Raw genomic sequence first — 22,937 nt, forward strand, 5'->3', positions numbered from 1 at the left:
TAGTGGGTGAAATTATTATCATTACTAAATGATTAGATCGAATGAAAATGATGATAATAATAATATGAGAGTAAAAGTTATTATTCATGATTCTATATCTATCTTTTCTTTATTTATTTAGTAATTTTTAAAATAAAAAGTAGTGGTGATTTTTATTTATCACCATGTTAACTTAATTATTTTAAAATGAAAAATTTAGAAAACATAAAAAAATCAGAATATCAAAACAAAATAAATATAAAATATAATAAGCAAAAAGTGATATTAAAAAACTTTAAAAATGAAAAGTTAGACATTAACATTTCTATAACTGAAAAGTTGAGAAAAAAACAATAATTCATAAACCCCTTAAATATTAACATAACAAAAGCAAAATTATTATAAAAACTAAATTCAGGTCCAATTTTACGACTAGGTTATTGTTCCCCGTTTTCTACCTCGAATCCGTCCTGTGAGTTGCAGCAATCGACAAGGAACCAAGGTACTATTACTATTTCGTGCTTTGAATGTGAGGAGATACAACGTAAAGTAACCTATTTGTTGAATCGAATCGCGGAACCATTACACCCCTCCCCGTTTTTCTATTCACAAGGTACATTGTCTGTCACATGCTCCTCAACCCTACGTTCTTTTGTTTCAGTGCTTGTTTTGAACTCAATAGTTTTTCTTCTTCTTCTCATTAGGGTTTTGATAGATGGCGGTAGATAATCCCGAGGATGGATTAAAGAAGCTGGAATACTTGTCGCTGGTGTCGAAGGTGTGCACCGAGTTGGAGTCCCACACCGGCACCGGCGACAAGGTTCTTGCCGAGTTCATCACTGAGTTGGGTCGATCATCGGAAAATGTTGAGGAATTCGACGCGAAATTGAAGGAGAATGGCGCGGAGATGCCGGATTACTTTGTCCGAACGCTCCTCACCATTATCCACGCCATTCTCCCTCCCAAGTCGAAGGATTCGAAGAAGGAGAAAGACAGTGTCAGTGGCAAGACCACCAAGTTCAAGGCTCTGGCTATCGCGGACAACAGGGACCGCGCCAAGGAGCTTCAGAAGGAGTTAGAATCCGAGGCCAGAGAAAAGCAAAAGCCAGAAATTGAGGAAGATGATGGGTACAGAGATAGAAGAGATAGGCGCAGAGATAGGTATGGAAGAAACAGAGATGATGAAGATGTTAGGAGGGATTATAGCAGAAGAGGCAGAGATAGAGATGATGAAGATGATAGAAGGGATTATGGCAGAAGAGGAAGAGATAGAGATGATGAAGATGATAGAAGGGATCACGGCCGAAGGGGAAGAGATAAACATGATAGGGACAGAGACAGAGATCGAGATAGATATGAGAGGCACAGGAGAGATGAGCACCAAGAGGATGGGCATGGAAGGGAGAATGGAGATGAAGATGGTAATAGGAAGGGTTCACGGCATGGTTCTGGTGAACTTGAATTATATGCAGTTTATAAAGGGAGAATCTCCAGAGTAATGGAGACTGGGTGCTTTGTCCAGTTGGATGACTTCAGAGGGAAGGAGGGGTTGGTCCATGTCTCGCAGATGGCCACCCGGAGGATTACCAATGCCAAAGATGTTGTCAAGCGTGATCAAGAAGTGTATGTAAAAGTGATCTCAGTTTCAGGTCAGAAGTTGTCTCTTTCCATGAGAGACGTTGATCAACATACTGGTAAGGATCTCCTTCCGTTGAAGAAGAGCTCCGAGGATGATGCAATGAGGATGAATCCGCAGGATTCAAAAGGTGGGCCTGCTGCCAGGACGGGGCTTTCAGGTATCAGGATTGTGGAAGAAGATGATGCTGGTTCTTCACGGAGACCTCTGAAAAGAATGAGCTCTCCAGAGAGATGGGAAGCGAAACAGTTGATTGCTTCGGGTGTCTTGAGTGTTTCAGAGTATCCAACTTATGATGATGAGGGGGATGGATTGCTGTACCAAGAGGAAGGTGCAGAGGAGGAGCTTGAGATTGAGTTGAATGAGGATGAACCTGCATTCTTGCAAGGGCAGAGCAGATACTCAATGGATATGTCTCCTGTTAAGATTTTTAAGAATCCAGAAGGTTCGCTGGGTCGAGCTGCTGCACTCCAGTCTGCACTTATAAAGGAACGTAGGGAAGTGCGAGAACAACAACAACGCACAATGCTTGATTCAATTCCAAAGGATCTCAATCGGCCTTGGGAAGACCCTATGCCGGAGTCAGGTGAAAGGCATCTTGCCCAGGAGCTTAGGGGTGTTGGCTTATCAGCCTATGATATGCCGGAATGGAAGAAGGATGCCTATGGGAAAACCATTACCTTTGGGCAAAGGTCAAAGCTTTCTATTCAGGAGCAGAGGCAGAGTTTGCCAATTTACAAGTTAAAAAAGGAATTGATTCAGGCTGTGCATGATAATCAGGTCTTGGTGGTTATTGGAGAAACTGGTTCAGGTAAGACTACTCAAGTCACACAGTATCTTGCTGAAGCGGGTTACACCACAAGAGGCAAAATTGGATGTACTCAACCCCGTAGGGTGGCTGCAATGTCAGTTGCAAAGAGAGTTGCAGAAGAGTTTGGTTGTCGATTGGGAGAGGAAGTTGGTTATGCCATTCGGTTTGAGGATTGCACTGGACCAGATACCGTTATCAAGTACATGACGGATGGTATGCTTCTTAGGGAAATATTGGTTGATGAGAATCTGTCACAGTACTCTGTTATAATGCTTGATGAAGCCCATGAAAGAACTATACATACTGATGTTCTTTTTGGACTGCTGAAGCAGCTAGTGAAGCGTAGACCTGAATTAAGATTGATTGTCACATCTGCTACTCTGGACGCTGAGAAATTTTCAGGATATTTCTTTAACTGTAACATCTTTACTATTCCTGGTAGAACTTTTCCTGTGGAAATACTATACACTAAACAGCCTGAAAGTGATTATTTAGATGCAGCTTTAATCACTGTCCTACAGATCCACTTGACAGAGCCTGAGGGAGACATTCTTCTCTTTTTGACTGGTCAAGAAGAGATTGATTTTGCTTGCCAATCTCTCTATGAGAGAATGAAAGGATTAGGTAAGAATGTTCCAGAGCTGATCATTTTACCGGTTTATAGTGCCCTTCCTAGTGAAATGCAGTCTAGGATATTTGACCCTGCTCCTCCTGGGAAAAGGAAAGTGGTTGTGGCTACTAACATTGCTGAGGCTTCTTTAACTATTGATGGGATATTTTATGTGATTGATCCTGGATTTGCTAAGCAAAATGTTTATAATCCGAAGCAAGGACTTGATTCTTTGGTGATAACTCCAATTTCACAAGCATCAGCCAAACAAAGAGCTGGACGTGCAGGGCGTACTGGACCTGGGAAGTGTTATCGTCTCTACACTGAGAGTGCATATAGGAATGAGATGTCTCCTACTACAATTCCTGAGATTCAAAGGATAAATCTGGGGATGACTACTCTTAATATGAAAGCTATGGGGATAAATGATCTGCTGTCTTTTGATTTTATGGATCCACCATCACCCCAAGCCTTGATATCTGCCATGGAGCAGCTTTACAGTCTTGGAGCACTCGACGAAGAGGGCCTTTTAACTAAATTAGGGAGGAAAATGGCAGAATTTCCTTTGGATCCACCGTTATCTAAGATGTTGCTTGCCAGCGTGGACCTTGGATGCAGTGATGAGATTTTGACCATAATTGCCATGATCCAGACCGGCAATATTTTTTACAGGCCAAGGGAAAAGCAAGCCCAAGCAGATCAGAAGAGGGCAAAGTTTTTCCAGCCAGAGGGTGACCATCTTACCCTACTTGCTGTTTATGAGGCTTGGAAAGCCAAGAATTTTTCCGGGCCCTGGTGTTTTGAAAACTTCGTTCAATCCCGATCATTGAGAAGAGCACAGGATGTCAGGAAACAACTTCTCACCATTATGGATAAGTATGATATCTATCTATTCTTCTAAATATTTGATTTCAGTTTTTTTTTTTTGTTTTGGTTTTCTGTGTTCTGCATTTGTGTTTTTTTTTTTGTTTGATACATTTACAATGCACAAAATTATGAAGGTTCCCTATGGTCTTACAAATGTTCTTGTTTTTTAATATAAAATTTTATGTATAGTAGAAAATTGAAGTTATTCTCTTTATGTAAGGGATATCCCAAGTATATTGACTTTGGGCTTACAGTTCTTGTGATTGTAACCAGCATTTTTGCTGTGCTCAGTAGTTATTGTGTCAACTAGAGTCCCTTGCATTATTATTTGATCATGTTAAATTGCATTCTAAATCACTTGTATGAATATTTCAGGTACAAATTGGATGTTGTAAGTGCGGGAAAAAACTTCACCAAAGTCAGAAAGGCTATCACTGCAGGATTCTTTTTCCATGCTTCTAGAAAGGACCCCCAGGAAGGTTACAGAACCCTTGTTGAGAATCAGCCTGTGTATATCCATCCAAGTTCAGCTCTGTTCCAGAGACAGCCAGACTGGGTCATCTACCATGAGCTTGTGATGACAACTAAGGAATATATGCGTGAGGTCACTGTCATAGACCCCAAATGGCTTGTTGAATTGGCTCCAAGATACTTCAAAGTGGCAGATCCTACAAAGATGAGCAAGCGAAAGCGTCAAGAGCGAATTGAACCCCTTTATGACAGATACCACGAGCCAAATTCATGGCGTTTGAGTAAACGCCGTGCATAGTATGTAATTCATCTATGTTCTCTTTATGCAATGTCTTGGATACTGTTATATGTAGCTTTTCTCCTTATATGATGATTTAAATGGAAAGTTAGACACATTTTCATTTTTATTACTAGGAAAGCTTAAATTATGATATATACAACTGGTTTTTTTTATAAAAAATATTATTGTAGAAATTGGTTCAGATTACAATGTTAAGAATTCTTGGTTGGTTCATTAGTTTCTTATTTCCTATTCATTATCATTAACTTCTGTACATATTCAACATTTTAGTACATATTCATTTCTGTTCCTGATATGTTACTTTAATTTTTTGAATAAATAATAAATATACCAGATAGAACTACCAGGTCTTCCATGTCAAGGCCTTGTTGCTTAAATTTTTCGATGAGAACCTCTAAAGTGGATTTTGGAGCTTGGATGAATAGGTTAGTTCCATTGAAACTTGACTCGAGAGAATCCTTTATTCTCTATAAACTGCTAGAGGCACAAAATCTATTTGTCTTTGATGTTCAAAGATATCATTCTTAGAATATGGGTTTGAGCCTAATTCAACCCCAAAAGTTAGCTCATAGGTAAGGGTTGTCCCCACTTATATACTCTATCTTGGCACTATCGCTAACTAATGTGAGACTTGGGTTTTTTCCAATATACCCTCTCACGTCCAACACTTTTGGGCTTGGTGCGTGGATAATATGGTAGGTGGTCCTTTTAATGGATCTATGATAGACTTTGATACTATCTTATAATGTGGGTTTGAGCTTAACTCAACCCCAAAAGCTAGCTCACGAAGCCAAACAAAGGCAGAAAAAAGCAGAAGCAGCTCGCAATGAACCCTAATCTCGAGAAATCCCAATTGCACCACTAAATTTGGGAAAAACAGACCAAAATGAGCAAGAAGAACTCACGACGAACCCTAGTCTCAAGGAATCCCAATCACGCCACAAAATGATAATAAGATTTTGTAAGGAATTCCATTTTGGACATATTTGATAATTGGTTGCAGCTTTAGCTGTTTTTTTTTTTTTTGTCATTTAGTATCTCTATTAGATTAGAAGGACTACTTGGGTTGTTAATATGTTTTCTAGACTTTGATATCCATCCCTGTTCATATCTTCATATGTTATTTGGATAAACTCTTCAGCACCATTTTCATTGAAATGAGGCTGATTTTCTGCAGGTTTGTTTGGGAAGTAGTAATTATTAGGAGGACATCTGAAGCTTCGGTAGAATAGCATCGTTGAAGTTTGTGTATGTGAACTTCCCAATTGGTTTTGCATTATTTGTTAGACTCAAGAAAATTACATACACAAACTAGGTAGTTTTATCTTTATATTTTCTGGGTGAAACTAGAAAAAATGTTGCAATGAATAACCGACAGTAAAAGAATACAGGAACAATCCCTCACAGAGAATAACTTGTCTCAGTACACAATATCAGGCCTAAGCCCTAACAGATTCTTCCTCCACACTCACAATACAATCCCCACACTGACTGCAGAAACTGACATGCCATATATGTAAGAGACACACGCGTAACTGTAAAATGGTTACTAAACACAACTGCCCTATATTAGAGTATTGTAAGGAGCTGCAGTTATTCAACTGCAGACTCACCTAGCTATTGGTTAAGTTAGTTATCTGACAGCTGTTAGTTAGTTAGTGGCAGTTAGATGACAGCTGTTAGTCTCTCTAACAGAACTGTCTATAAATACTCTTTTGTAATCTTCAGTGACTTGGGTTAATGAAATAACATTTTACTCCTCACTTTCATCTCTTTCTCTCTCTATTCTCTTAGATTAGGAATTCTATGACCTTATAGTTACTGAACACATATATAACTGCCATACTGTTCACATAACTGTTCTATCAGTATTTATAGAGTGACAATTATTGCATTGATGATTAGCATTTAACTCGACTCTTATGGCTGTGCATCTGAAACTTGGGCAGATTATTCACATTGAACATCACTATTGAACTCAAACAAAGTTTTTTGACTTGACTGACAATGATTATCTACATTCATAAATTTCGTCATTCTTTGATGAAAATGGGTTTTCTTAGTGCCTCTTCCAGGTCTGCAAATGTATTAAATCATTTGTAATCATTGGATTTTTAATGTTGCCTATCCTTGTTTTCTAGCGTGGTCTTCATGAGAATGTTCTCACATTGTATTTGGACACTCGGTTTCGGACCAATATCCATCCCTCCTTATTGTTGAAGTGTCTTCCATTTGTGCTCTTGATTTCCGCACAGATATGGGAAGTAGATGTGGCCATAACTGGCTCCCAGAAAGCTCTTGATAAATTTGCTAACTACTCTTAATAATTGTGTGTGTGTATTTATACACACATAGGATTATACCATATATATATATAGGACTAGACTATGGCTTCATGTCAAAATTTCGTATGTTTTCAGACTTTGATGTATTATGTTCGTGGTCCTGTCCTTTCAAAAACAAAGGAAGAGAAAAACAAAAAGAAGCATATGTCCATGTTCCTTTCAGGTGGTTGTAATGTAAAATAATGGCACAGCATTGTTGGTTACTGACTGTTTTGATAAAACTTGAGATGAAAAATTAAGCAACAAGTCTGTAATGTTTGAAGATTATGTATTCAGAGGCCTATAAAATGACACAGACTAAGAAAAGGATTACAGGGGAAGAATAGAGACACTTGAAAGAAAAGCAAAAGTACCCTTGTGGTGTACCAGATAAGCTGTTACCCCTTACCTGATTAATCAATGAACCAGAACAGGCCTGCAGTCTCAAGATCTGAGCCTGAGTTCGGCTAGTGACTTTATTTATCTAACAAAATTCACAATTGCCATTTTTTTTAAACTTCAAATTACAGATGCCTTGAGGCATATCTGTCTTTTTAAACATGATATTGGAAACAAGACTTAGTGCTTTCCTATTTCCATTAATTTAATTCTGTGCTATCACCTAGAAGTTATTGATGTTTATACTCTTGTTGAACCCTTTCTATCTTTATTGCTATTCTTTTATTTTGACGATCCATGAACCACCCTACTAACCTTTATTCATTCCTGTTAAGCTTTCATTTTTCCCTATCTTTTCCTTCTATTAATTTCATTTTCTTGTCTGCAGACTAAGTTCTATCAATATCCATCTTGTGTCTGAAGTTCTAGTTCAGTTGAAAATGTGGAAGGGAAGATATTTCCGAAAAAGAATCCGTCTGCTGAATGTGTTTGCTTGAATTGGGAGAAAGGTGCTGATCCCCTTAAAATGGAGTGCAGCAGCAAAGGTGAACTTGCACTGGCACATTGAGAGTGTGCAGTTAAATGGTTTAACATCAAAGGCAACAGATCATGTGATGTGTGCAATCAAAAAGTTCAGAACCTACCTGTTAGTGGTGACATGATGTGTTTGTATAACAGACTGCTCATTTGATGTATTGTTGGGACTCACTGTCTGTAATTGGAGGATCAGTACTGGTTAGTTATTAATTACCTACTGATTACAAGTGTCACGGTTTTATAGAAAGGTTGAGTGAGGCTCATTTTGAAAGAAGCCCAAGTTCAGAACACGTGATGTATTTTTCTTCATTTGTTTATTATGATAGAGCAAAACTGACAAGAGTAGTGCCTTTGTTTGTAGGCCATGAAAGGATGAGATCAGTAATTGTAGTATTGAGTTGGATGCTTACCACTAAATCATTGATATGTTGGCTACTCTGTCTCTGCTATTTGGCCAGTCTCAAATTTTAAAGTTTGGCGTGACTGTTGGTTCTTCTGCATATCTTATTTCCTCTACCATCTCTCGTAAAGGGTAGTAAGAACACCGAGTTTAAAGTATTTTACATGGACTACTTTTGTTGTATGCAGTCACAGTTTGGTGCATAGCTCTAATCACAGGTCGGATTTCAGCACCGTTTGTTTTGTTGAAAAGCTAACACACCAAGCTTTCAGATGGTATAGCTTTCGGATTCATTTTCCATGCAAGTCAACATTCCAAACCCAAACCTGTTGACTGCATAATGCCCCTTATGAAAGCAAAGCAATTGTTCCTAAAATTAGGAGTGAGCGTGGGTTAGGGTTATTTTGGAACTAAGGAGTACAAAAAATATTGAATGTCTTTTAATTTTAATTAATATATAAATAATTGATTCTCTTCACGAAGCATCATTTATTGTTGTATTTGACTTTTAGCTTCGGCTTTGTTTATTAAACCTGGAAATTCAATTAACAGTGTTAAAATTCATTGTTAAAATGATATAAAATAGTACGTTTATATAATTTTTTACTATCTTACTATGTTGGCAATTATATTTTTAAATAATAATAATAACAATAATAATAATGAAATGTCATATTTTATTAAAAATTAAAAAATACTATAAATTGTGGAAGAATTAAAATAATAATATAATTTTAAAGTAGAGAATTTATTATAATAATTAATAAAGCGTTAAAGAAGATGGTAAGTGACAAATTTTATTAAAAAAACTATACATAAAAATGAAAAAAGAAACTAATAAATTTATAAAATTAATTATTTGAACTTTTGGTTCCATTATTTGCATTGATTTTTTTTAAGAGTTGTGCCAGTGGACTAGCGCAAAACACTCTCCAAAGAGATTTATTAGTTTATTAAATTAATGTAAACGAATTGGTAAGTGCCATACTTTATATTGTTTGACTTTCGGTAAAAAAAAAAAATAGTATATCAATTTTTTTTATTCTTGATCCATAAAATCCAGTTAAACCTACAACACTTTTTTTTTTAGAAAAGCATAATTCCTTCCATGAATAGGAAGTTTATTTGCAAAGTATTTATAATATATATATATAGAGGATGATTACCGGAGAAAGTAAAAGAAAATAGATCACGAATTCAATCTTCTCTGTTAACAAAATTAATATTTATCTATAAAAGAAAATATAACTTTAACAAACCACAAAGTTGTTTATTTTATTTTTCAATAAAAAAATTGCATGTTGACAATAGATCTCTTAATCTTAGTGCAGAAAAAAAATTATAATTTATGATAGATTTAATTTCTGAATAAACAATTAGCAAGTGTGGACCAAGACACAACCCACACACATAGACACGGTAAAGCACAACCGACAAGGTTCCATTTAGACTTGGTTATCTTTGAAACCAAGGTTTCTTGCTTACTCACTCACTTACTTACTCCAAACAAATCTAATCTAATAATTTATGACTTCAAAACCTCACTCTCTGATTCAGTGACTCTGATCTCTCTCTCTCTCTCTGAAAGGACTAAGATGGGTTCAGTTTCTCTGAAAGTAGGAGATGGAACAGCCAGATTCCATAGAGCAACACTGTGTTCTTCAGCTGTTAACATTCTCATGATATTCTCTGTCATCACCACCAACCTATTTGCTCTCTATGCTTTCACGGCTTCCCCAAAACACCCCCATCACTCTCTCCTTCACCACAATGCCCACAAAAACATCTCTCTCATCTCTGAACAAGTCTCACTCATTCTCAGAGAGATCGATTTGTCCCAGAAGAAACTGGCCCAGATGGAGAAAGAGCTTCTAGGATATGAAAGCATTGATCTTTCGAGACCCAACATTGCATCCGAGCTCAAACTCTTCCTCCAGCGCCACCAGCTCCCTCTGGGGAAAGACTCTAGAACTGGGATCACTGAGATGGTGCCATCTGTTGGCCACACCTGTGAGAAAAATTCAGACTTGTTGTCTCAGTTCATGAATTACAAGGTTTTTGGAGCTTGCCCTGATGATTGGAGTGTGGCACAGAAGCTGATCTTAAAAGGGTGTGAGCCTCTGCCTAGGAGGAGGTGTTTTGCAAAGACTGTTTCCAAGGTAGGTTTGTACCCCTTTCCGGATTCTCTTTGGAAGCCTGTTGGTAATAAGACTGTTAACTGGAGTGGCCTTAATTGTAAGAATTTTGAGTGTTTGAATGGTAAGAAGTTGAGTAGGGAGTGCGTTGGTTGCTTTGATTTGGTTCATGGCAATGAGAATGTTAGGTTTGTTAAGGCTAAGAGTAAGAATGATTTTCTGGTTGACGATGTTTTGGCCTTGGGAGGTGGAGGGGTTAGAATAGGGCTCGACATTGGTGGAGGGTCTGGATCCTTTGCTGCTAGAATGGCGGATAGGAATGTTACTGTGGTTACTAGCACTCTCAATGTTGAAGCCCCGTTCAGTGAGTTCATTGCTGCAAGAGGGCTTTTTCCTCTTTACTTGAGCTTGGATCATAGGTTCCCTTTCTATGACAATGTGTTTGACTTGGTTCATGCTTCAAGTGGCTTGGATGTTGGAGGGAAGAGTGAGAAGTTGGAGTTTTTTATGTTTGATATTGATAGAGTTTTGAGGGCTGGTGGTTTGTTCTGGCTGGATAACTTCTTTTGTGCCAATGAAGAGAAGAAGCAAGTTTTGACTCGGTTGATTGAAAGGTTTGGATATAAAAAGTTGAAATGGGTTGTGGGAGAGAAGGTTGATAGTGTTGGCTCAGGCAAACCTGAAGTTGTGTTATCTGCTGTCCTTCAGAAACCTGTTAGAGCTTAGGGGCTTATACAATAAAACAACAAGAAGGAAGAATAATCTTGATTCTGCTATATCTCTTCCGCACATAATTTTGTGTGAACGAATTGCTTCCAGCATCATCATCAAATCTGACTGGACCTGGAATAAGTACAATAATTGTTTCCTTACCAATTGTAAACCAGATTTTTTAGGTGACATATATTCTGTATTTCAAGTTCTGTTTTATTATATCTCATTCTGTATTTCTGTATTAGTTTTTTTTTTTTTTTGTAATTGATAAGTTATTAGAAAGATGAAAAATGGATTATTTTTTTTAAACATATAAAGTCAATTTTAGTCTTTATATTGTAAGGCTATAATTTTACTTTCTAGAATATGATGAATCCAATCATATGTTTCAAGATTATTTGGTCAACTGTTCTTGATAATTTTACTATATGCGTTCTCTACCTGAAATTACTGCATCATATGCTTGACCACTGCAATCTTTAGTACATTCATGAATCATTAAGGACTGTTTCACATCTAAAAGAAATCATCCATTGTCAATGGCCTTTTAACTTTGTGGCGCCTAGCTTCATTTAGAAAGGCATGAACCCGGGTTTGATCTCTTAAGTATAGCAAAACAAGAATGTTATCTGTCATTTAGTTCTATAACCATCCGTTCATCCTACTCACTGCTCTAAACCAAAGATTCTAATGAGACAACTCATAAGAATGTTGCCTTTGTTAAATCCTGCAAAAAGTCATGAAGATGCCAAGTATTGAGGCTTGCAGCTGATTAGTATTGATGACTTGCTGATAGGATTTTGATACTGTTAAACTGCTTTTTGTGCCTCTTCATAGTTGTGAACTAAACCATTTCATTGTTTACACCGACTTGACAAAACTATAAATTCTCACTGAATGTGGGGATTGCTTTTAATCACAAGGACTTAATAAGGCTTCAAACCTAAAAGGTGAACTTGGAAAGGAGAGAATTGATCGGCCTGGGCTTTAAACCAGCAATCAATGGTTGAAAAGGAACTAGGAAATATAAAAACACAAATTTGGTTGAGGAGTCTAAACAACACATTCTCTATTATTCTCTCTAACATATTTTCTTTTGTTAGTTAAAATTCAGGTAAGTCTTATTAAACGAGGAATGAGACCCACATATTTACTGAGACCCTCATGAAATTTACCGTACGAGTGTCCAAAAATCAAAACTCATTTTGTTCACTGTACCCACTTCATATTTACTGTTACTTCAATTTATTCTTCGAGCCCAATTTGCTGATTAATATTGATGACTTGCATACTTGCTAATAGGGCTTTGGTATTCATATTCTATGAAAATGTGCCTCTTCACTTCATAGTTATGAAGCAAACCATTTCATTGTTTGCATTGACTTGACAAAATTACAAATTCTCACAGAATGTGGAGATTGTGTTTAATCACATACATGTTTATTAAGGCTCCAAACCTAATAGCAGAACCTAGAAAGGGCAGAGTTGAGAGGACTGAGGTATAAACAAGCAATTGAAAACGAGCTAAGGAAATATAAAAACACAAATTTGGTAGAGGAATGCAAACAACACACTTCTTAATACTATCTTTACAATACACTAATTAGTTGAATTCAAGTGAATCTTATGAAATGGAGAATGAGATTTTTGGCTTCCAGAATGTAAAATTACTTCTGAAATGACCAATCTGGAAGGTAAAAAAAACATTCTGGAAAGGATGCAGGACGCAACTTGGAGAAGGTGCAGGAAGCAACAGCCGACTCACATATGACCCACATGAAATTTACCTACTAGGTAAGAGTTGTAGTCCTGTAGTGTATGTAGCATTTTTCAATTTTGTGTGCAGCATCCACTTCATATTCCTTGTTACCTAAATTTACTTCTCAAGCCCAATTTGCTGCAAAGAAGCTTGTCTTAGCTTATTGGGCCATGGAACTTGGGTGCTTAATAATTACTCCGGAAATTTTTACCAGGCTTAAGGCCTTGATTTGATTTTTCAAATCTGATTACAACTTTTCTATTGCCTTTGCTCATCACATGCAGTAAATAATGAAGCGCATTGATTAACTTTATATATAATGCAGTAACTTAATCCAGACATGTATCCATAATCTTAGAAATAACTTGAAGCTGAAGCTTTCTATTTAATTATGATACCTTGTAGCTGAAGCTTTCTATTTAATTACTATAATTATAATAACACGAGAGCACCGTTATTGTGGGATAATTAATTGCTGGGCATGTACCCGTGTGAAGTCATGGCAGTTGAGATGAATTATGTCGGTATGAGCTTATGTAACTAAATCAATTAAGGTAAAATTGTATTTTTGGATCTTGTTTCTAATTTCAATTTTAGTTATTCTTTAAATTTATTCATGAATTTAGTTTCCAATTATGTCAAATATTATAAATATGATCCCCAAACCCAAATTTAAACGTTGATTGTTGATTGTCACAAAGGAATGTTGGTTATGTGAGTATCACGTAATGATTAAATATGAAAAGGTGCGTCCAAGAGTTAACTCTAACATTGTTCTGTTTATCGTTCAATCAGAACGTGACAATTAACATTCAAATTTGGACTTTGGGATCATATTTACAAGATTTGACATGATTTGGAGACTAAATTAGTGAATAAATTTCAAGGGGACTAAAATCAAAATTAGAAACAATTAGGGGGACCAAAAATATAATTTTACCATCAATTAATTGTCTACTAACAAGTTATTGGTGTGAATAATATTATATTTGATTCTGTTAAGCAAAATGTTAGATTCGAGTTTTGTGAATGTAAAAAGTAATTGAAAGAAAAAATAATAATTAGGTTACTATTAAAAATTAATCACCAATAAAATTGATAAATATTGAGTAAAAAAAAGTAACAATTAATTGTTCCCTTTGTTTTTATCCCTTTATGGCGCCTCTAAGGTGCAGTAACCCTTAGCCTAGTACTGTCAGTAGTATTTTATTGGAGGGATTAATCGCTGTGGCTTAAAACCTGTACCCCAATTAATCCAATCGTCTCATTCATGCATGCACTTTCGGAAGTCTCAAAATAGTTAATACTACTTGTTGCACTGTCAAATTCATCAACATTGCTATGTGATTGAGATGAAAAATCAGAAATCCACACAAATGAACTCAGAATTGACATCAACGATGTAACACTAACAAGCGGCGATACCTTCTATTTAGCCCATTCATTATAGGAACTCGTGTAGCCTTAAATTGACATAAATGTTGCTGGCCCCGCTGGATTGCTTCGGTTGCTGTTATTTTGCTTGCCATTAAAATGAAAAATAAAGAAAAAGAAAATAAACAAATGGTCCACAAACACCACCGAGTATGTAGATATATCTAACATGAAATTAATTCAACTTAATCAACTAATTTGAGTTTGAAATATTTTGTTATGCTAAATATCCAACAAACAATTTTGAATTTTGATGTTGATAATAATCATATCTAACTTAACCAATAACCTCTTGAAAGGATATGTTCTATTAACAAAATGGTTCACAATCATAAAACATTTTAACATAGAAAAAATATTTTAATATCAAAAGAGAAAAAAATCATCAAACACTTGATCAACGGATACAAGATTATTTCAACTTGATAATAAATTTGAATCTTGAATTGAATACACAATTGTATTAGAGGAAAAATTATCTCCCATAATAATCTTACCCATCCCTTTATTGCCTCCATACCTATGGTTTTTATAAAAAAAATGCCTCAAGATAATATGCTACCATGCTTATAGTAACTCACTCCTAAAACGTTCTCTTTAAAGATTTAATATTAATTTTATACAGATTAGTCTCTATAATATTATAGCCATTTTCTACATTATTTAAAAATTCGTTATATCTGTGTCATTGAATTGCCTTATATACCCATGCTTTCTAGGCACACTAAACTAGGATGCAAATAAGTAACTTTCGATGCTTGATTATTTGGAAAGCCCCCAATGCGTATTAATAATAAATCATAATATTTCCTCTTGCCAGCAAGAATGTCTTACAACATAAGGTATGCAACACCCTTGACTCATTGGAACATCATCTTAGAACTTTTGATAAGTGATAATAAAACTTAAACTCTTCCATCTCCAAGGTTTGCTCCATACCTTAAGAAATGTTTCAAATAACGAGTGTCCTTTAGTTAATAATAATACATCACATGACACCCAAGTCAATAATCCTGACTTCTTCCACAACATATGCCTTTGCTTTTCAAACATTGGACGATAAAGCCATTTGAGGTTAACCTTATACAAGAACATCGCAAAGCAAGGCTTAGTGAGACATTGTATGCAGCCACCGCCTAATATTCAAACATTCATCCCTTGCAAAGCCCCACTGTTTAGAAGCTTCATCCCCTCTTCACTCATCTGCTGAACTTCTGAAGGTGATAAAATTCTTATGCAGCGGACACAGCCCACAAATTCTCTACACACACAACATTTAATATCAGATGGCACACAAGATATTCCAAAGGTTCAAAACTCAAAAGGATCATTATCTTGGTTCAAAGGAATTCTAAGTATATTAAGCCTATTATTAAACTTAGTGTGGTATATCACACATTACAAGACTTGATAAGAAACTTACTCCCAAGGATCATCACCAACAAGTAGAACATCACTCTCATAATCTACATAGACCAATTTCCATCCTGAACATTTAGTGTCATTCAGCAGACCATCGAGTCCAAACATGCATTCAATTGCACGGATCAACTCCTCGTAGTTCTTGAAAGTAGTCACATCAATTGATCTTCCTACAGAACCTGCCTTTTGCACCTGTCAGAAACCAAAACCGTTAAGATATACATGATTAAAGATGTTGAGCCAGATAATATAGTGGACAAAACTTCAAAAGTCATGAAAATAAAACTAAAGATCAATTAGCACTAGCATATATAGTATGAATGCAAATGAGGAAAGAGTTTTTCTCTTTTTTTGTCTCCAGTACAAACCTTTGTGTAAGTTCGGATGGGCGCAGGTACTTGCTGCCACGAGTTATTCTGCAGGAAGCTGCTTTCATCAAAATCAACATGGCTTGAAGAAGTGCCACCTGAGTTGTCAGGGATGTCTCTAAGAGGAAAGGCATGTGATTCAGTTAGACTTGCTGAAGTTATCTGAGACTGGACATCCTGGCTTGAACTCAAGTTGCCCACCATGCAATCTTGAGGATTTTGAAATTCTCTGTCCTTCATTGTGCAAAACTCATCCAAAATGGTGCTTGAAGTAGAAGGATCAACCACAGTGGTGCCTACGCTGTTGCTAGCATCAACATTGACACAAATCTCACTTTGGTTGTTGCTCTCAGCTGAAAGATCCCTCAAATTGTTTGAGCTTGGTATGCCATTGAGGCCATACAGCCCCGGCTGACAAATGGATGTTAGCTGGTCTGCTTGAGATAAGAACTTCAAGTTCTTGACATAATGATCCCACACTTCATTGTTCATTGAAGGTAAAGGGGGATTCACTACTTGAGGCTGAAGTGAGGTATGTTCTTGCAAGTCAGACAAAGGTCCAGTTGGTCTGTTCTGCCCAGCAAAAGGTTGGGAAGAAGCATATGACATCCATTCATTGATGTCAAGCTGAGGAAACAGGCCATTTACCATAGCAGAATCAGCTTGAACCATATCAATCATTTGAGGATGGGGCATGGACGATTCTATCTGAGGTGGCATAGGCCATGGACTAGATTGAGGGAGTAGTGGACTCTGGTTTTGATTATGGAATGGCAATTGGTTTGCTAGACCTTGCTGGTTAACAGGATTTGCTGCCACCTTTTCGATGTTGCACCCTTCCATGGAAGGGTAGTCAATCACATGATCAGGTAATACCTCAGATTCTGATTTTGGCTTGTCAATAACTATCCCAGAAGACAGATGATTATCAATTTTGCCAAGAGGGTGCAATTTTTCAGGTTGGTCGTTTTTCAACAGTGATTGCATGTTTAAGGCATTAGGTTGGTCAGGGATAGAATGAGGATGTAGATTTTTAAGTGGCATTTGGTTTTCTGCTGCAAGTGTGGTCTTCATCTCTTGCAAGGGGCCTCTTGTAGCAGCAGATTCTTGTTGCATGGCAGATAAAAAAGCTCCATTATTGTTAATCAGCTGGGGTTTCAAAAGCATTCTCATCATGTGTTCTGAGTAGAGATTTGGAATTGAGTTTGAGAGCTCCATGGTTCCATTTTCTGGAACTCTTATAAAGGGTCTTCTTAACAAAGTTCCCCACTCATTTTCTGCAACAATCAACATAACTAGTAGTTAAATAGAAGACTCGTCTACAAAGTAGGAAAAGAAATATAAGAAACAGACTTACCCAAAAGACCAGATGGTAATGGCCGTTTTAGACCTGAAGTCAAAGAAGGAAAGATAAAAAGGCTTTCAGGAGTCTCAATCTCCCACACACTAACTCTGTTCTGCTTATCACCACACCCTGGCTCATCCCACTCCACCTGTTTGCAGAGAAATCATTAGGCCAACTATTTCCACTAAACTTTAACTCCAATATGCACTATGTTTCATTGGAACATACAACAAAATATGAATGATAGAACATAATTTCAGTGCCGTATTGACAGTAAGGCCAACTAGGCCTGTGCCTTAGGTCCACAAATTAAAAAGTTATAAAATAGTATAATTTTGTTTTGCTATAATAATATTGTGGATGTTTGAGGTACACAATCACAGTCACAATCATATAAATTGTCCTAAATTGGAAATATTCAATAGCAATGAGATACAATCATTAATTTTTCAAATTCCAATATTCACGTAATCATTGGCCACACTTTTCAAGTTACTTTTTTAATGATATGTTGAAAACATTGATTTTTAACGGTAAAGTTTTAATAACAATATTAATTTGTGATTAATAATAAGATTTTAATTGAAAGAAAAATTATTTTGATGGTTAGCTATTTCCAAAATATATCTTAACGGTTATTTTTTTTTATCTCTATATATACATTATAAAAATTAATATTTTTACATCATTCTCTTCACTATTTCATTGATCTGTTTTCTTTTCTTTTCCTCATCTTTCTATTATTTTCTTTAAGACTTGAAGTGAATTAGTGGATGCCTAGTATCAAGTTGTCCCTGTAGGAAACATCAACGTGTAATTTTCTCAATTTCCAGGTTCTATTGTTTCACCTTTTTCTCTTTTTTACTTTATAACACTTCTATTTATAAATTCAATTGTTGTCTTTCAATTTTATTTTCTTCTGAGAATGATAATATAAAATGTCAAATAAGAAATTTGAATCTGATTTTAAAAAAAAAATTTAAAAAAATTGAATTTAATCTCAACATGGAGCTCTTGATAAATTTGTTACCATTCATAAAAAGAAGACAGGAATAAGTACAATTGATGAAAAAATTATAGAACAATTATCTGATAACATCAAAAATACTGGTGGTCTTAATTCCAATTAAGAACAAAAAGATTTACAATACTTTATTAGAAGAAAATAATGAACATAGTAACATCGAGTGAAGTTCCTGTAAATATTTATGATCCAGGAAAATGAAAAATTATTGATGAACAATTTTGAGATTTAAAATAGAAAAAGGTCCAATTAGACAGCTATTTGCAATGTTCAAAAGAAAAAAATATTTTATCTATTGAAAGTGAAATATTAGAATTACTTGATTATAAAACATTGATAAATGATTTTGCAGCTTAAAAAGCTACAAAGATTAATATAAAATTAATAGTTTCATTAAATTTTTTATAAAAATTTTGCATTAGACCTTAATTTATCTAGACAGGCCCTGCATAATTTACCTGAATATTTCGCCATTTAGAACCAGGCCACCTTAAAGGATCCACATCACTGATACCAACTATTGTACCCATATATCTGCGCAGAAAGATGAAGCATGTGTTAACTTTTCATGCTTGTTTGGGGTTTCACAAATATCACTAAAATAGTTCAGCAGACATATTTGGCTATAGCATGATCCAAGCATTCAGGAAATTACCTGCGCTTACCCGATTCTTCTGTCTCAAACATCATGCCAAATCTCATGCCAACTGAGACCTGAGTCCCAAATACAGATTTTCTGTATTTGGCCAGAGGAATAACAAATTCTGAGGGGCATGCTCTACAAATAAGTGGAAACAGACATTAGACTCTATAGAGAGCAACACCAGAAGCTATATTTGCAACAAAATTATATCTTAAACATATGTTAGGAGAGGGTATGAATATACTTAAATATACCTTGGATTGTAGAAAATAGTGAATGGACTTCGATTTGCAGCAGCATGAGCTGCAGCAGCAAGCACACCAATGTGCATGCTATCAGCAGAAAGTACTGATGATGGCAGTGTTGTCTGCTGACGATTGACACGCCTAACGCCAACTCGCAATTGTGATCTCTCATCCCTTGTAGCATTTGACATATCATTTTTAGTATGAAGAATATTATGCAACAACACTCACTAATCCTAACTGAAAGGAATAAGCTGCCAATCTGAATTCCATAATATTCACAATATTTTGGTTGGATCCATTATATTGCAATGCCACCATGTGGAATAGACAACGTTATTACAAGAATTTTGAAGACTTTGTTCTGCACAAAAATTTAGTACTACAAGATTCTACTTCCCTTTCCCTTGAAATTTGAAAATACTGTCTTCTATATGCTATACCATGCAAACAAAGAACGGTTCTTATAGCCAACAATTAGGCAATTACCTGATGAAAAGAACAGAATCACCAGCTCTAAGCCTTTTTGAGCCTACAAACAAACTCCATCCTGTTGTGAGAAGGTGTCTCTTTGGTTGACCTAATAAAAAATGTGAAAAATAAAAGTGAGGACCTAATTCATTAAATAGTTAAAAAAATAAAAACAAAAAAATGCCTTCAGCAGAAAGCTGCAAAGCCAAACAATAAATTGCAGCAAAAAAGCACAAAATGCTTTTGAATCCACAACAAAACATTCATTCCTATTTTTTTTCTAGTAAAGCAATAGATAGGTTTGAAAGCCAAAAAAGCATACTCACCTCTGTATATATGTCTAAATGTCCAGGTATTATCATGCAAATCTCGAACAACAAGCTCTTGAGTCGGGGGTTGAATTGTGTAGTCCTGAAGTGAAAAATAAAACATATCAATGAAATGAAAATTCAGGTACAAAATCCTCCCAAGCACAGGCAAAACATGCAACCAGCAGATGTTATAGCCATACCAATGGAGGAAAGAGTTTCTCTGCAGCTCTGCGTGGAACCGAAAAGCCACCGTGCGTGCTCGTGTCACTAGCAGTCAAAGTTTTGCAGAAGAACTCACTGGGATGTTTACTGTGCTTGTGCCCAAAGTCGGATATGGGAAAGACTTCTCTTTCCTGGCACAGAAAAATCCAAATTCAAACTGAGAAGAATGTCCAATACACACCATAACTAACCTTGACATTTAAATGTTCAATAACAACAGTTCCAGGATTGAGACTTCATCCTTACAGAATTCAGTGGTTGCAAAGTCATTTGAGCATAGATTTCATCTGTCTCCTTGTCTGCCTATCATAACATACAAGAAAAAAGGTAAAATTTTGTTTGGAGTTATGATGGATTTGAAGATGCAATAAGCTCTTGAGGACAAATGCAACAAGTGGTCAAGTCAAGTCAACCAGCATCCAACACTCACATGAAGTGTGACATTTTGAACTTGACACAGCAACTGATATGGAAGATTGGGGTAGTTTGGAATCTGTGATGTTGCTGTTCTTCTAGTAGAAGCTGCCACCTGTTCATATTCAAATAAAAGGGAACAATATGCTTCAGCAAACCAAAACAAACAAAGTCATCACCTCAGAATCTTGGCTAAATATTGAAAAGAAACTAATGAGTTAGAGATTAAACGAAGCAATGTTAGAAAAGTTATCACTTTGAAAAGAGAACAAGAGATTCATTCACCTGCTCACTATGTCCCTGAGGGAAGTAAAACACAAGGCTCCCAACCTGGGGTAATGACACAAGAGGGCCTGCACAAGCATGCCATAACTCTGAATTCAAAGTCTTTCTGACCCCTGAAAATTTTTTAGTAGCATCACACAAGCATGTCATTAAAATGCAACCAAAAGGGTAAAAAATGATTGTCCAAAACAAAAAAAGAAAAGGAAAGGAAAACGAAACAACAGACCAGAATGTTCCTGCATTTCTTTCAACAGTTTCATCTCAGCAGCAAGAGTTTGACCACCAACAATCATTCCTCCTCCAGTTTTAATCTTTTCTTCCACGGAAGCCATCATATCCTATTCCTATGTCTTCACCACTCTCTACGCCTTCAACTTAAAACCACAAAGAGGAACCTGTGTTTCTACGTCTTCAATTCACAACAAGTTGCAACATCCCCACCAAAAAAAAAAACTCTCCTTTCCCTCACCATCCCATTAGAAAGAAGAAAAAGAGAAGAAAAGGGTCCACGTTTTCAATACGAGAAGAATCTCATCTCATGTGTTGTTGTTGTTCTCTGAGAAAACAAAAGAATCTAACCAAGCAAGCTCAAAACTGAAAAGCAGACCAAAACCTGTGAAAAAAGGCACAAGTGCAGATCTTTTGTTTCAAAGGGTGGGGCTTGACACAAAGTTTGCATCAAAGCACGCGGACCTAAGCATGAGTGAGTGCTTTGTATTATTGGTTTTGAGTTTGAGTACTACACTTGTGCTTTTTTTTTTTTTCTTCTTTTCTACCTTGAAAAGAAACCAACCTTTCAGTGAAACCACTCATCACACTGGCGCTGTCACTGTTCCCTTCTTTCTTTCTTGCTTTCTTTTCCGTTTCTCAAGCACAAGCACCAATGCCAAAAACCAAAACCTCCTTGTCCCTTCTCTCTCTTTCTCTTTGCTTCAAACAGCAAGAAGTAGTGTGCATGCTACCAAGTCCTACCCATTGCAGCTTTAAGCTATTTATATCATTTAAATAATTAAGACCAAAACAAAGAAACTAGCAGTATACTTGTATTAAATGAAAATCAGAAAAAGTGGAGCTAGTCTATTACAACACGAAAACAATACACTATCAACCTCATCTTAGCTCAGGATATGCAGCGCTACACACACTAGCTTTTGCATTATGTTTGATTTGATTCTACCTTGTTTTTCTGGCATCTACTAATAATACCAGATTATCTTGACACCAATTAATTAATCAGAAAAGACGTGTTTTTTTTATCTGAAATGAGAAAAGACGTATTTTTTCATGACAAATGTTTTTTTATTGAAAAACGTTAATTGTTAATATTTTTTTCAGCAAAAAGAATTGAACAGACGTTTTTGTTCTTTTCTTCTTATTTTAATTATTCAAGTAATCTTTTATTTCTTATTTCTGATAAATGTTAATTGGTATTTTTAAGATATTAATTAAAAAATTCAAAAGAGAAAAGTCACATGACTTTTTTTATTAATTTTTTGAAATAATATGATTAGGACATTGGTTACTGGTTAGTTAATTACTCCATTTTGAATGAGAGACGTGTGTGTACTTTAATAATATGCAGTTATATTCAGTACTATATGTTTTATTTTTTAAAATAAAAAACTTCGTACAAGTCATGTGTAAATACAAATCTATTGAAAGAGTTAACTCTAGTATATTCTATTCTAAAATGTCTTGTGTACCCTAATACTCATATTCTTAGTCTTGTTACCTGCCCCGTTAACATTACATCATATTTTTTTCCCAATATCTTCTTTTCTTCTTAAGGCATTTTCATGTTTGATATATT

At 35.8% G+C, this 22,937-nt stretch overlaps 3 protein-coding genes across 6 annotated transcripts; 2 read left to right on the top strand and 1 right to left on the bottom strand.

Annotated features, from left to right (window-relative positions):
• Positions 1-401: 401 nt before the first annotated feature.
• LOC114385395 (probable pre-mRNA-splicing factor ATP-dependent RNA helicase DEAH5) lies at positions 402-8,435 on the top strand. 4 transcript variants are annotated; one of them, XR_003660864.1, is made up of 5 exons: positions 402-592; positions 684-3,912; positions 4,279-4,671; positions 5,010-5,100; positions 7,787-8,435. XR_003660864.1 is itself a non-coding variant. In XM_028345454.1 (4 exons), the coding sequence occupies exons 2-3, from the start codon at positions 695-697 to the stop codon at positions 4,670-4,672; spliced, it is 3,612 nt and encodes a 1,203-aa protein (XP_028201255.1). In that variant the 5' UTR covers positions 402-592; positions 684-694; the 3' UTR covers positions 4,673-4,675; positions 7,787-8,435. The 4 variants fall into 4 exon arrangements, 2 of the variants coding, with proteins under 2 accessions (XP_028201255.1, XP_028201254.1); XR_003660863.1 differs by lacking the exon at positions 5,010-5,100 and adding an exon at positions 5,853-5,923; XM_028345454.1 differs by lacking the exon at positions 5,010-5,100 and having other exon boundaries at positions 4,279-4,675.
• Positions 8,436-9,792: 1,357 nt separating this feature from the next.
• Positions 9,793-11,516, top strand: LOC114385491. The gene has a single exon (XM_028345599.1). The coding sequence runs from the start codon at positions 9,931-9,933 to the stop codon at positions 11,194-11,196; it is 1,266 nt and encodes a 421-aa protein (XP_028201400.1). The 5' UTR covers positions 9,793-9,930; the 3' UTR covers positions 11,197-11,516.
• A 3,623-nt stretch (positions 11,517-15,139) lies between these two features.
• Positions 15,140-22,265, bottom strand: LOC114385190 (auxin response factor 5-like). Its single transcript, XM_028345212.1, has 14 exons — positions 21,354-22,265; positions 21,128-21,240; positions 20,859-20,957; positions 20,675-20,731; positions 20,407-20,559; positions 20,222-20,306; positions 19,914-20,004; positions 19,434-19,598; positions 19,192-19,314; positions 18,995-19,070; positions 17,525-17,660; positions 16,168-17,444; positions 15,801-15,991; positions 15,140-15,638 (listed from the first exon to the last, which is right to left on the bottom strand). The coding sequence occupies exons 1-14, from the start codon at positions 21,460-21,462 to the stop codon at positions 15,521-15,523; spliced, it is 2,793 nt and encodes a 930-aa protein (XP_028201013.1). The 5' UTR covers positions 21,463-22,265; the 3' UTR covers positions 15,140-15,520.
• Positions 22,266-22,937: the final 672 nt, after the last annotated feature.

The sequence above is a fragment of the Glycine soja genome, chromosome 14, assembly GCF_004193775.1.
Source record: "Glycine soja cultivar W05 chromosome 14, ASM419377v2, whole genome shotgun sequence".
NCBI classification, from domain to species: Eukaryota; Viridiplantae; Streptophyta; class Magnoliopsida; order Fabales; family Fabaceae; genus Glycine; species Glycine soja.

What these genes read in the sequence shown, in the direction of transcription:
- LOC114385395 (XM_028345454.1), top strand. Translation starts at nt 695, where the DNA reads ATGGCGGTAGATAATCCCGAGGATGGATTAAAGAAGCTGGAATACTTG. An exon ending in CTTCTCACCATTATGGATAA is followed by an intron (nt 3,913 to 4,278) that starts GTATGATATCTA and finishes TGAATATTTCAG; the next exon opens with GTACAAATTGGATGTTGTAA.
- LOC114385491 (XM_028345599.1), top strand. Translation starts at nt 9,931, where the DNA reads ATGGGTTCAGTTTCTCTGAAAGTAGGAGATGGAACAGCCAGATTCCAT.
- LOC114385190 (XM_028345212.1), bottom strand. Translation starts at nt 21,462, where the DNA reads ATGATGGCTTCCGTGGAAGAAAAGATTAAAACTGGAGGAGGAATGATT. An exon ending in CTCAGGGACATAGTGAGCAG is followed by an intron (nt 20,958 to 21,127) that starts GTGAATGAATCT and finishes GAATATGAACAG; the next exon opens with GTGGCAGCTTCTACTAGAAG. An exon ending in TTCAAAATGTCACACTTCAT is followed by an intron (nt 20,732 to 20,858) that starts GTGAGTGTTGGA and finishes ATGTTATGATAG; the next exon opens with GCAGACAAGGAGACAGATGA.